The sequence below is a fragment of the Platalea leucorodia genome (assembly GCF_965183815.1).
Source record: "Platalea leucorodia genome assembly, chromosome: 5".
Taxonomy (NCBI): Eukaryota; Metazoa; Chordata; class Aves; order Pelecaniformes; family Threskiornithidae; genus Platalea; species Platalea leucorodia.
Window position 1 is genome coordinate 31,281,832 of NC_138827.1, and position 13,546 is coordinate 31,295,377.

The 13,546-nt window shown below is 42.0% G+C and overlaps 1 protein-coding gene across 14 annotated transcripts in view; it reads right to left on the reverse strand.

Annotated features, from left to right (window-relative positions):
• The window catches only part of MAST2 (microtubule associated serine/threonine kinase 2), a 199,776-nt gene that overhangs the window by 11,253 nt on the left and 174,977 nt on the right, over positions 1-13,546 (reverse strand). For 13 of the 14 annotated variants that reach the window (XM_082313777.1, XM_082313785.1, XM_082313775.1 and 10 more), the window contains 7 exons: positions 12,639-12,804; positions 11,499-11,600; positions 9,788-9,910; positions 7,459-7,568; positions 4,808-4,962; positions 3,799-4,103; positions 869-1,084 (listed from right to left, as the gene is read on the reverse strand). In XM_082313777.1, the coding sequence (XP_082169903.1) occupies positions 869-1,084; positions 3,799-4,103; positions 4,808-4,962; positions 7,459-7,568; positions 9,788-9,910; positions 11,499-11,600; positions 12,639-12,804 (1,177 nt within the window). The remainder of the gene's footprint in view (positions 1-868; positions 1,085-3,798; positions 4,104-4,807; positions 4,963-7,458; positions 7,569-9,787; positions 9,911-11,498; positions 11,601-12,638; positions 12,805-13,546) is intronic. The other variant, XM_082313782.1, reaches the window with a different exon arrangement.

The window sequence follows — 13,546 nt, forward strand, 5'->3', positions numbered from 1 at the left end:
GTAACGTGCATCACCACGACGGTGCCAAGAAGCAGTTGCATACCTGCCTCCAGCTCCCCGGCTGAGAGGGGCAGGCAGGCATTGCTCTGCCAGCAGGCTGGCACTGGTGCTGGGTTGGCACTTGTGGCCCAGCTGCAATTTTCTGCTCCCATCTAGGCAGTAACAGGTACAGCCCTGGAAATGCAGCAAGGACTTATCCTCCAGACAGAGGGACAAAGTCCTTGTGGGGAGAGCCTCCTGCTGAACCGGTCTGTCATAGCTCGGTGTGGTTGGGCTGTTCACTAGGAGTTACCACCTGGCGTTAGGAATTGTCAAGGCCTGGCTCTGCTCGGAGACAGTGCCAGGCCAACAAGGTAAGCTATTCAGCGTTAACTTGCTTTGTGAGTTACTTACGCTACTGAACTCTCGAACATCCAATCTCAGCCAAGTTACCTGGAGTTACTGAAACTTCCTGGTGCATGAACACACCGGACACATACAGTTCCCAAACAACGCCATAATTAGCAAGTGACCCCCAAAAAATAGTACCTTGAGGGTTAAAATCATTCCATCTCTATATACTTCCTTGCTGCACCATTGTCTAGAGACCAGCTAGGAGCCAATTTAAACAAAACTAGGGAAAGAATAAGGCCCAGCTGCCATTTGCAGAAGCTGCAGTCAGACCACACACACAATGCTCCTGTCTGTGGCAAAGCAGTATTCATTACCCTGCTGAGTAGTAAATATTAAACCAATTGTAAAAGTTAGATCTCTCCCCTCCTGCCAGTGAGGGCATTATTCCAGGAGAGGGAAGGGGGAGGATCTGTCTGCAGACCTTTTGTTCAGTGCTTGCAGATTCTGACAATGCCTCACCCGAGGCATTTCTTACCTGAGGGAATCAGGAGAGACAAGGCAGTAGCGGATGCTGATTTAATCACTTTATTGACAGGTCTTGAGGTACGTTTCTCCCCTGATTCCCCAGAGAGCAACCTGTGTCGTGCCCGCCGCACTGCCAAATCGCTGATGGCTTTTGGAGTGGTAAGGTCTGGGCCTTCATTGCTATTACTGCGAGCGCGTGGATCAGAGAAATCTGCAGTGCTCCCAGCTACAGTTTAAATTAAAACAGATTAGAACCACAGGGAATTCCTAACAGTCTATTCCCCTACAGGCAAAATACATTAAATCAAAGTCATGTTTACATGAAGTCCAAGAGTAAATTTTCCTAAGAAGAAACCCCAGGGCTTGAATTTTTATTTACAGAAATGGTGTTATGCTGAATACAGAAAATTAGCAGCTTCTGTTCTGTTGGAAAAGCTCACTAATGAAATCACGTTGCTCAGTAGCAGTTAGATGAATCCTAAAGCTGTGGTGCAGTTCTGCAGGCAAGCTATTTCAATGGGATCGTTCACAGATGAAAACAGGTTTATGGAAAGTGCTCCATTTTTACAACCAGCAAGAACTGTCAATCTTTAAGTTAAAACTGCCTGTAACAGAAGAACCAGGTTCTACTGGAGCTGCACATAAAAAATCCACTTTAAGAGAATACTAAGGTACTAAAGTCAGGGAAAGTAAAAATGTGGATTGCAAAGACAACCCTAATTTGCCCCCTTCTGTGCACCATTGTAATTTAGTCTTGAATTAATTAACGTGATATAATTATATATAAAATGCAAAGTAATCTTGAAAATCAGACTGGGCATGCAACAAAAGCAGATGCTGGGGGCTGGGGGTGCTGTACTCAAGCTCGGTGCCTCAGTTCCCCATCTGATACCTTAAAGGGGCACTGTGAAAATACATTAATTAGAATTTACAAGGTGCTCAGAAATGAAAGTGGTGAGCATCACAGCAAGTCCACAAGGGAAATTAATCATTCTGTCTTCAAAAGCAAATTTTAAGCAGCGTGCAATAAATAAAGCCTAAGGGCCACATTTTGAACAATGAGGACAGAACAAAACATTGATCATCGTTATTTAAGTGGGCACGACTGCTCTGCATACTAAGTAAAGTAGGAAGTACCATGAAAATAAAAATTCAAAGCACCATTCCCATAGACCTCAGTACCAGATGCCAGTTCAACATTTAACAGCCACAGAGTTTCAAATAAGGCTCCCAGACAATGAGGAACCCAGAATCGGAGGCTGCGTGTGAAAAGGCTGCGATATGCATTAGAGAAGCACTCCGAGACAGTGACAAGAATTAAATTCTTTTCTTGCAATCCCCTGCCTCTGACTCAACTTTGCAGGCTGGGGACACTGAAGCAATGGTCTCCCTGAATCCCATCCGCTGGGTTAAAGACTGGTCTAATGCATTAGGCTCAGGGGAGCAGGCTGCCCAGGGAAGCTTCATTTTTGCCTGTTTCAACTTGTAGATACTCAAATTTGCAATGAAAGTTTTCTTGCAATTTTTAATAGTGTGTTTCTAGGCTTTTAGTGTGAAATTGAGGAACTAAGGTTCCACTATGGCACCTATGTCACCCAAGTATGTGGCAGCTTACTTCCTTCACTCCTACACCTCTTCCCATGGGTTAACGCAGTATGTGATGGCAGCACTGGGCCTCTTCTGGGAGGATGAGCCACAGAGGAGAGTCGGACAATTTTGGACGAAATTTCACAGACTGCATTGCAGTAGAGGAATAATGAGACGTGGGGATCTTTGGTTTTACTCTAGTCTGAGGAAAATTTCCTCTAAGGCATTTCCACCTTCTGCTATCAATCCACCATCACATCTGCCTTGTGCCCTTCACCTTGTCCTTGTCCAGTCTTGCTGCCACTCTGACTCCTTGCTCAGTACCCCTTTCCTCTCCTTTCCATCCTCAATGCATGCACAATTGCTTTGCCTGCTTGCTCCTAGTTTCCCCCAGCAACTTTTTTCTTATTTTCTTACCCAGTTAGTCCTTGTTTTTCAATGCTACAATCTAGTCTTTCCCCTAAATATGCCTTCCTTGTTTTTCAATGCTACAATCTAGTCTTTCCCCTAAATATGCCTTCCTTCTCAAATATTATCTTGCCAACTTCCAATTCAACTTCCCTGCTCTCTTCAATCATGCCAAATTTCCTTTTTTTCCTCCTTACTACTTCCCACCAGCTCCCAGCTCTTGCTTTCTCCGTACTCAGAAACAGGCAGCTTCGCCCTCTGCCTTCCCGGTGCCCTGAAAGGGGCAGGAGCTGGGGACGCTCCAGCACCCAGAGCTCAGCCCTGCGCCACAGCAGCCCAGGGAAGGTCCTGCTCAGCCCAGTGCTGGAGAATGGCCCCAGGATGGACAAAGCTTCTGAGAAGTCAAACACTGACTTCTAAGATTCACTCTACTAAACCTAGGCTGCACTTTTTTAAGCCTGCAGCTTGGATAAATTTCGGGATATTTGGCTGAGACAGCAAGTAGCATGTCCCTGACACAAACCCCACTCCCCCAGCAATTTCAAGTCTCTGTTAGTATGCTGTTTATGGATCTGTTAGTACAGCTGACACCCGTATTCTCCAGCCCCAACTCAGCAGTGATCTGCTCTGACTAATGCTTAAAATAATGCTGCCTCAGGTAGGCACTCAGTGGTTGCAAGTAAGCATAGATCATACGGGTCTCAAGCATGAGAAGACCTTAAACAATTTGAAGTGAGAAGACTGAAATAAAAGATGTAATTTTGAAGAGATAAACCATTGATGTTATTTGAAAGGCAAGCACATCCACAAAACTGTATTAAAATAACCACTTGGCATGAGACATTCACATCACTTGACATCCGAATCCACAGTTTTACTGAGTTAACATCTGCAAGCTAACACGGCTTTCTTGGGGACCATGACACCATCACACCGAGCATGTACCTGTCAGGGTTGAGGTGCTGCTGACGGCCGTGGAGGGGGTGGTGGGTCCAGCATCACCTTCCAGCTGCAGCTCTTGCTCCACAGGCTGTTCTGGAATGGGCACTGGCAGCCCCTCCCGCGACTGCACAGCAGATAAGAGCATGCCCTCAGACTGCGGCCTTTTGAGAACAGTTCCCTCGTCCTCGGTGGAGATGGCAAAACGGGGCATATCGAGAAGCCCTGAGCAGCGTCGTCGGACCGTCAAGGGTGGGCTAGAGTCACTCTCCGTGTGTGAGGATTCAGACATAGACAAGCGCTTACGCAATCTAAGAGAGGAAACAAGACAGAGCCCCTCAGTTGAGTTAGGGAGATAATGAACATTAAAGAGAGAAAATAGCGCACAGACCCAGCTCACACATCTGAAGCCAATTTCAAGTGAAGTTAGGAGACCAAGCTACATCATTAGGATTCAAAACAGCAAAGGCTTGAGGCATCACCTGCGCCTAGATTTCCAATGTATTCCATTGTTAAGCTGCTAAGAAAGGAAGGAATAAAACCAAATTCTGGGCATTCGTATATTTTACTGACATTTTTATTAGAGCACAAGATTTTTTTTTTATATTCTGAACTTTAGAAACTTTGGACTTTCCTAACGGTTTCTCTAAGTTGTGACAAATGGTAAAAGTCTGGCAACACCAGACTTTGGATTCACTAATGTTTAAGAAAAAACTGCTGTTGGTACCTCTCCAACGTAACTAGCCTTTCCACAAATGAAATCTTTATTTAAGGTTAGAATCCTTTTAAGTTCATTTAAAGTATTTGCTACAAATTTCGGAGATGTTAGTACTTAATTACTATATCACTTCTACACATTCATTTTCAGATAGTTACTCCACTCTTCAGGCTTCACCTGTGGAAATACATCATATGAAGCATTCCTGACCTAACACTGGTCACAGAAAGTTTTGGCACAGGTCAGTCTTTCTGAAATGCTATGAGAAACCAAAAGACTTAGTTCTACGGAACTTACATTTCAGGGGACCCGATCACCCAGCTGCGGTCTCGACTCTTCAAGCTGCCAAGGCTGTCCAGCCGGTCATCTTTTTCTTCACTCAGACTCCGTTTAGTTGGTGGTGGAGTCTTCCTCTCTTCGTGGATGGAAAGACGTTCCATGCTGCTGTACACCTGCATATAGCAAAAGATCTTTCTGTACAGAGAAAACAAACCTCTGTGGCCTTTTCTGATCAAGGGGCATAATCTCTTCTCAAAATGAAAGATATTGCCCAAAAGCATGAACTTGGCAATGTTCTTTGACTAAATAACACAGCGCAGATGTGGCATGCCCGAAGTGTGCCAGGGAGGAAAGGAAAAAAACAAGCTTCAGAAACATGAAACATGCTTTTCTATAACAGCACTCAACACCTCTCCTCTGAAAACAGCCCAGCACACCATAGAAATACTAAGACTTTTTGAAATGACTTGATTTTTTTTCTTAACGATTCTCAAATCTAAGAAGAGACATTGCTAAAGCAGGCTCCACAAGTCTTGAAGGCTGGCATCTGGATCTTGAAATCTTAGTACACAAATTCAATTCAGTGATAGGCATCATGCTCATGACCCCATTTCATTATCATCAGTCTATCAGCATTGCCCCAAGCTTATTTCAGAACAAAAAAGTCCTGCCCTCCTCAAGGAATCTACTATAATGCTGACAGCTTAATGAAAGTGCCTTTCTTGGTTTTACAGCCGTCTTTAAATAATTAAATGATTAAGCAAAAAAATCCATCCTTTTAAAACTACACTTGACTGTGGACCTAATTTACATAAGAAGAGATTAATGAAAATAATGTTATTAAAAATTCAGAGCATCAACAAGATAACTATTAATAAATCATATGGCTGAATTGTCAGACAAGAATTTCAAAATATAATGAGCCTTTTATGCCTCCCACATTACAAATGCTGTATAATTTTCCAGGTCTTAAAATAAATTCATTAAAAGTGAACTTTTTCTCTTTGTGGCAAAAACACTGAACCCTAAAGAAAAGCTTCAGTCTAGCAGATGAATAATACTCATGGTGAGAAAAGGCAGAAAAAAAGAAACCCTTACGTAGTCATGAGAACTTTTTCAAAACCCCAACTAATCCTCAGGTCCAATTTTAAACATACTTTTGGTGATGCAAATCAGGCAACTCCATAAAATTAATGGTAACTGTTACTTAAGCCACTGTAGCCTGGCTGAGGACAAAGAAGAACGAACTAGTGCTTCAAAACTGACTTCAGTAGTGGAAATCTGGAGGAACTGTTATGAAAACTGAAACATCTTTCAGAGGCTGTAGGTGAAATTCCTACTCCCATCTCATCAAGAAGCGGGAAATACTGTTCATAGAGTGGGCTGACCTCAAAACAGCATTTCTCCTCCCTTCTGCCCCTCCCCAAACATACTTTGTTTTATCCACGCTGACAGTGGAGTTATGCTACTTTGCAACGTCCATAATCCCAGCTTTTTGTTTCAGATCACCTGAGTAAGAATGAGACACCTGCACGGACCTGAGTGAGGCACACTGAATCCAGAAAGCGTGGCTAGAGGGGTCCTCTTCAGGGTTTCCTCTCCATTGCCCCACCTCAAAGCAGAACCAGCTCTCTTCTAATCACCTGACAGATGTTTCTCCAACCTGTTCTTAAAAGCCACCAGTGATGGAAATTCTACAAATTCCCCAGGCAACCCATGCCAGTGCTTAATTATTGTTCAACAGTGGAAACTTTTTCTTATCATCTATCCTATACCTCCTTTGTGCCCATGATTTCATGTCAGTTCTAGGTAGAACAGGAAGACCAATGTATCCTTTCCTTCTAGTAGTTAATGTTTTTGGAAACACATATGGTTTTATGTTTTGTAAATCTCGGATCATTCTTGTTGCTTTCCTCTGGACTCCCTTTTACTGGTCCATGTTTATTTTAAGGAACATTGCCCAGAACAGGACAGAGTACCCCAGCTAAAGCCTTCCTATTGCTAGGCAGATGGAAAGGATTTCTTCATTTGCCTTGCAAAAAACATTCGTGCTTGCCCAGTATGGTAACTGCCTTTTTGCTTCAATAATTTGGCACGTCTAACTCATGATGCACTCTATGCCCAGATCCTTCTCTTTGAAACTGTCACCTTTTGTTCCTCAGGCTGTATTTGAGACAATGAACAGAAGTAGTGTAAACTTCATCTGTGCTCTTACTGCATGGGATCCCTTTGATTTTAGACCATTATTCCAAAATGTCAGAATCAATTTTCATCCTAATGCCATCTTGTCACCTACTGGAAGGCCCTTTCAAAATGTCACTGTTCCAAGCAAATAAGCTCTGGACACTCCCTATGCCAGCATCCAAGTCATTAGTAAAAACATCAAACTGTATCATATGCAGGAGAGACCTCCGCAGTACCCTGCATACTAGTCAAAGATTAAGAAATATACAAAATCTCACTCTCCAGTTATTCTTGCACTCACCTTCTAACAGGCCACAAACTATCACAGAATAAACAACGTACACAGTTTTTTCTCTCCTCAGTGAACACTAAACACCATGTGACTCCCACATAACATCTGCATGATTAAAATCTACCCCGTACAAAGCAATGAAACTGTGTTCCTCTCTGGATTTTTTTCTTTCAACACGCTAGCATGCTCCTACCTTGCTGAACCTCGGTGAGCATGAGGAAAACTGCCTAATTTCCACGTGATCATCATCATTAGTGTCCTCCTCTTCTTCCGAATCCAGGTGTTGGTACCGTTCTGAACGGGCTGTGAACAAGACATGGCACATTCCATCAGTGCGGGGAGTGTTGATAACTCTCGCACCTCAAGCATTCCTACTCGTCTAGTTATGAAGAACTCTGAGTGTTCATATACCATGCAGGCTATTTTCCTTAATACTGAAACATACCTAGCCAGTTTTGCTCATCCTGTACAATTAGCAGTGAAGAATACCTCCTTCCTACTGAATTTATCTTATATCATCAGCTATATTATATTCTAAAAGCAGCTGATACTCAGCAGGTGTCTAATCCTGCAGATCCTTTGTGGTAGGCACGTTTCTTCCCTAAGGCGAACAATCATATGGAAGGAAACACAGAAACAATTCATGGTCCCAATTTCCAATAAACAGCTTTATGATTTTACAAAGTCTGTCCGGCATAATTACATACAAGCCTTCTTTAAAAAAATAAAAATATTTACCCCCCCAAAATATTTCCTCCTCTCCCTCCTACAACTAGAAAAAGGATTAGATTTTGTTAAAGAAAATGGGCAAGCAGCCAATATGCAAAGCTATTTTTAATGCAAAAATCTAAACTGCCTCCAAAGAGATTTTGTGCTTTGAGATTTGCAGCACTGTATTTCTAAGCCAGCCACATTGGATTTTGCAGGGCAGGCATTAATAAGTTTGGCTACAGAAAGCTGATAGCTATACTGAGCCAAATTTGCTGCACTGTATCAGCCAGAAAGCTACTTTTGTAAATTCTAAAATTTTCTGCATTAGGGTTTATAACAGCAACGCCAACTCTTATCAGTGTCTATGTGAGATATTTCCTGATGTGAGAATTCCAGCCTTTATAAAGGGCTCACATCAAAGTCACCCCAATAACCTGCTGAGCATGCCTGGGCACTTGGGGAGGTTTCCTACTTGACAGACCCAGTGATTTGCACCACTGAACATAACGCGGTGCTTCTACCCACTAGGATCTGCTCACAGCTGCTGTGCTGAGCCTCTCCCAGTCACTGACCCAATTCAGTGACCAGAGCTCAAGTTCAATGTCTGGTAAGTCCAACGAGCAGGGGGAACCCACCGCCACCTTGTTTTCTACACGTATGTTGTACCAACGTAACCTCAGTACATGCAAAACACACCTCTGCCCTCTCTGCAGCGAGTATGTGGAGATTTCTCAATCTCTCTCTCTCTCTCTCTTTCTTCATCCTGCCTCTCCATCCAACCCCTACCCTAAAAGCCTCTTCCCCAAACTGGGAGAGCATTATCTAAATAGGATCTCTGCTTTTGCAGCGTAGCAGCCGAGGGGCTGGAGGCAGGCTGCTCTCTCCCTCCCTTCACCCTCAGTAAAGTGTGGGAGCAGAGTAAAAATGTGCTTCACAGGGAGTCGGCGAGTCCCATGGCCCTGGGAGAAGGATGGAAGTGATTCCATCAAAGTAGGGCAGAAATTTCCATAGCTCAGGAAACTGAAATAGCCCAGTATCATCCTGCACTGCAGCTGGAGCGGGGGAAAGACCCCTCTCACCAGTGACAAGCCCAAGCCTTTTTGCACCTGCTCAGCTCCTGAAGTCATCTGAGAAAAGCTAAGGCGCAGAGGCTGTGGGGACAGAGACTCCTCCACCCCTCGCATGACGCTCCTGCCTTCTCTCCCAAGAGCACCGACTCTGTCTGGTGCTTATCTGGGAACACCAGGAATCTTACATAGCACTGATACCATGGCAGTTTCCAGACATTTATACACACCAGACAGGCACTTCACTTCATATCTCATTAGAGTTAACAATACTAAAAAAAATGATGATACACTTGCAGTGAAAGTAATTTAAGTTACTTTAAATCTCTAAAGAATTTTCCCTACATACTTGTCTTCAAGGTTTGGGTTTTGCTTGTTTTTTTTTAAAAAGCATTCATTGGCTGAAAATGGTCACTAGGGAAAGACAATATTGCTCAAAAACTCATGGAAGCTGGATATACCAAATGCTTTGGAAGTACTGTAATAAATCCAGCATAACCACCGCAGCACCTCTCACTGCAGAGTCATGGCTGGCAGGACCCCAGGCACCAGCGAAAGGCCAATTGACTTCAGCAGCAACATTTTTTCCTTTAAAATTCATTTGATTCCAAAGAAACCTTACTTGGCATTCAACAGACTTTTTAAAGTTTATTCAATTTTTAACAATGACTTATCTCTAACAATTTCAACAATGAAATATGCACAAAAAATATGATGCCGCTTAGGCTGAATCTTTAGTCTTACTGTCAAAATAGCTTGTGTCATCCTCAGATTCCAACTGTGGGATGAATTCAGCTTTCTGCCGAAGTAATCCATTCCAGTCCAAATCTTTAAAGAACCGATGCTGTTTCACTTCAAAGGCACTACCTGAAATAAGCATCTTTTATTGCAGAGTATTTCTTTCAGCATTTGCATAACAAGAAAAACAAACCCTAAAAATATCAAAAGCCTAAGAAATGTACCCGAGTATATTTAAGTCACACATTTTCCAGGAATTTTGAGAAATAACTTATCCTTTTACAAAAGTGGTGACGCAGGATAAAACCTGAACAAGATTTCCTCCTTCCCATCTCCTCTTCATGTTTAATGACAACACATGACTAAACTGGCTGGAAGACAGCATCTGCTGTTACATTCCACAGCAAGTTGCAAGATTAAGAACTAATTAAGATCTTAATTTAAAATTTCCAAACTCTAAATACCATCTTGATCATAGCTAAATAAAGAGAGCAAACTCAGAAAGGTATTTAGCATGTGCGTGGCTCCGTTCTCATGAATAAACTCATCCATGTGCTTAAAACAAGGCAGGGGCTTACATATCTTTCTGAATTAGTATCTTTTGTTATTAACCACAGAAGCTTGGATACCCAGAAGGAAAAACTAAGGATTATCTGCCTACTAGTATATGCATTTTTTTTCAAATGAAATTAATATTCATAAAAGGTGCTACTGTCTTTTTAAAAAAGAGAATAGCAGAGGAAAAGAGATAAAAGGTTTGTTGAGTGCCAGTGGCACTACGAGATGCCAAGTAGAACAGCAGTCTCAGCATTACAGGTCTATAAGAAATCAAAAAAATCAGTCCATCAACTCATTTTATAAGGCAAGAAACTCTACATCTTTTCCATGACAGCAACACCTTTCAAGTACATGGACTTGAAGTAAAGAAGAACATGTGAAAACCATCTGATATCATTATTAATTCATGATCTATTCATCACCCTTGCGTGCACATGTGTTAAGTCTGCTGAATACATGTGCATTTTGGAATTGTTATATATATAAGCTTTTATTTTATCCTTAAAGTGTAGTTCCCAATTGCAAATCCAAAATAAAATCAGATAAATCAAATCAATGAAACAGACAACCTGTGCCATGAAGCCGCAGTGTTGCACAAACAATTTTAAAACAAGAGCGTAGCTAGAGATTATTTATGGTTATTTACTATCAGGGAATGAGAAGTGTTGATTGTAAAACTTGAAATCTGACATTATAATACAGGAAGACTGACATATGCATCTGACTTTGCCAAAGAGACTTTGTTGTATGTTTGGAGAATTCTGTAGCACAGGCCTCTAGGAATGGGAAAGTTTTCATTTATTTTATTACACCCAGGAGTTCACATCCATGTAGGGGATTAAGCCCCTAGTCAAAAAGAACTTCAAAGAAATCTGATTATACACTGTTCAAATGGAGACACAACCCTCGAGCTTGTAAGTTATGTTGCCAAGCTGACGGTGCTCCTTTCTTGTTTCCCAAACAAGACAGTCATATCTGCCTGACTCATGTACAATCTACACCAATTCTCAGAGCTTCATCACACAGGATTTATTGAACCCAGTATAAACTGTTTCCCACCCCTAGATGAGCACTTTTCAACATGGGTGGGTCTGCATCCCTGGCAAGGTAGCTTTTTTCCAGCTTCTGGCTAGTACTTTCTTATGCACAAAGTTCCTACCTGTTCCCATTCTTTCCAAAGGATTTTGGCGGAGAAGCTTAGAAATGAGGTCCTGGGCATCTGGTGGCAGTGCATCATCACCTTCTGGCCAGGCAATTTCATCTGGGGACAAAAAGAGACTTGACATTTTCTACCAGCTTCACGACCAATTTGAATAACCATTCACATTCCTACACTCTAAAACGCAGTGTTCAGTACTGCCCCAGAATCGTAAATACCTTGAATTCAGCAGTTTGCATACTTAATGTAATTCAAGCATTGACATTTTCCAAAATGCATAAAATTCAGTGTCAGCTAAAGCTGCTGTCAATCCAAGCAGTGCTTGTGGAGGAAAAAAAGCATTAAGAACTCTATTAATAAAGTATGAAATGGGACTTCCATGACAATCCATAAACAATGACACTGACAATACTGCAGCTGTATCTTGTGCCCGCACATTCCACACTTGTTATACTTGGAACAGAGAGAACAATTCACAGGTAACAATTTCATGCATCGTACTTGGTTCTTTGCTGAAATTTGCTTTTTACGAAGGACGTTTGCCAAGTGTGTTAAAAATTTACTGTTTCAGAAAGCATTCCCAATAGGAAATGTTTTCACTGGCATATTCACTGAGAACACAAAGCAATCATTTGTCCAGCCCCAAGCAGGAGATAGGTTTAAAAAGCCACAAGACATGAAGGTACTGAGTATAACAGTTTCAACATGTCTTGCTTAGAATTTCCTTTTTATTTCATTTATACAACAATTACTAATTGACTGATGCTTGCACCTACAGAAGCAATAACCAAAATCAGACTGAATTAGACCAGTTGGCAGCTGCTCCTTTTATATTCTCCATCATTTAAGTTAAAAGACAGAACAGAAAAATCCCCAAATATTTTCCCCAGTCCCGCAAGGATTTGCATGAGTCCCACACTATGCACAACGGCAAAACTGTCTAGCAAGGTGTTAAGCAACTCAACAACTTTTGATAGCTGGAATCAGATGGAGGCTACTTTGACACAGACAAATATTTTAAAATTAAACCCCATTATTTTATACTTAGTCTTTGTGACTAAACTGTGGATCCTCAGCATTTTCAAGGTTTTACTTCACAGCACACTTTGAAACCCCTTCAGAACCAGAACAGAAACATACCACTGATCACTTGTCCAAACAGCTCTTCAGGTGTGTCCCCAAAGAAAGGGACGCAGCCAACTAGAAACTCGTACAGGATAACTCCCATGGCCCACCAGTCCACGGGCTTCCCATAGCCCTGGCGCAGGATCACTTCTGGTGCAATGTATTCTGGAGTCCCACAGACCTCAAGAGAAACACACAAGAAAGCAATAAACCTACAAATTGCCAAATTCACCTCAAAGCTTATTTTTGTCCTTTTTTTAATTTTCCCCCTCAGAGCTTTACAAGGAAGTTACTAATATTTTGCCACTAACCACTTTATGCTGTGAACTACTTCCAAGAAGCAAGAGTCCATATTTGAAGAACACATTACCTGCACAGAAATGATATCACGTACTATGAAATGTTCCTAGTGTGGACATGCCAGCTAAGTAGTTCTTTGGTGCACGTATAGTAAAGCAGATGGGAAAAATGCATATTCTGTGTGTATAGGTCTGTCTGCTTGATGGATGTCTACTGGCACAGCTATAGCTATCAGGAACTGAGTTTTGACAAACCTCTCACATCTCTGTGCTAGCAGAACTTAGTTTCACAGATGCAGAATTAGCAGCACAGCATGATTACACACTTCAGCCTTTAAACTTGGGAGGTACAGCTGGCACAGACAATGGCTAAGGGAACCACACTGGAAGATCTAGGTTGCCTCAGGCTTAGAAGCAGCCACAATAACAAAATAGTTGTAAAAAAGAATAACACTGCAAAGTGCAAGACCATGATCTAGTGACCAAAGAGAGTTCCTGCTAGAAAAACATTGTTACTCAGAAGCAAAGGAAGACAATACCACAGGATGATTATGAATTAACGCTTGGCACAGCTAAAAAAGAAAATTCAGCTGCCATCCTAGGCATTTTCAGAAGAGAAGTATT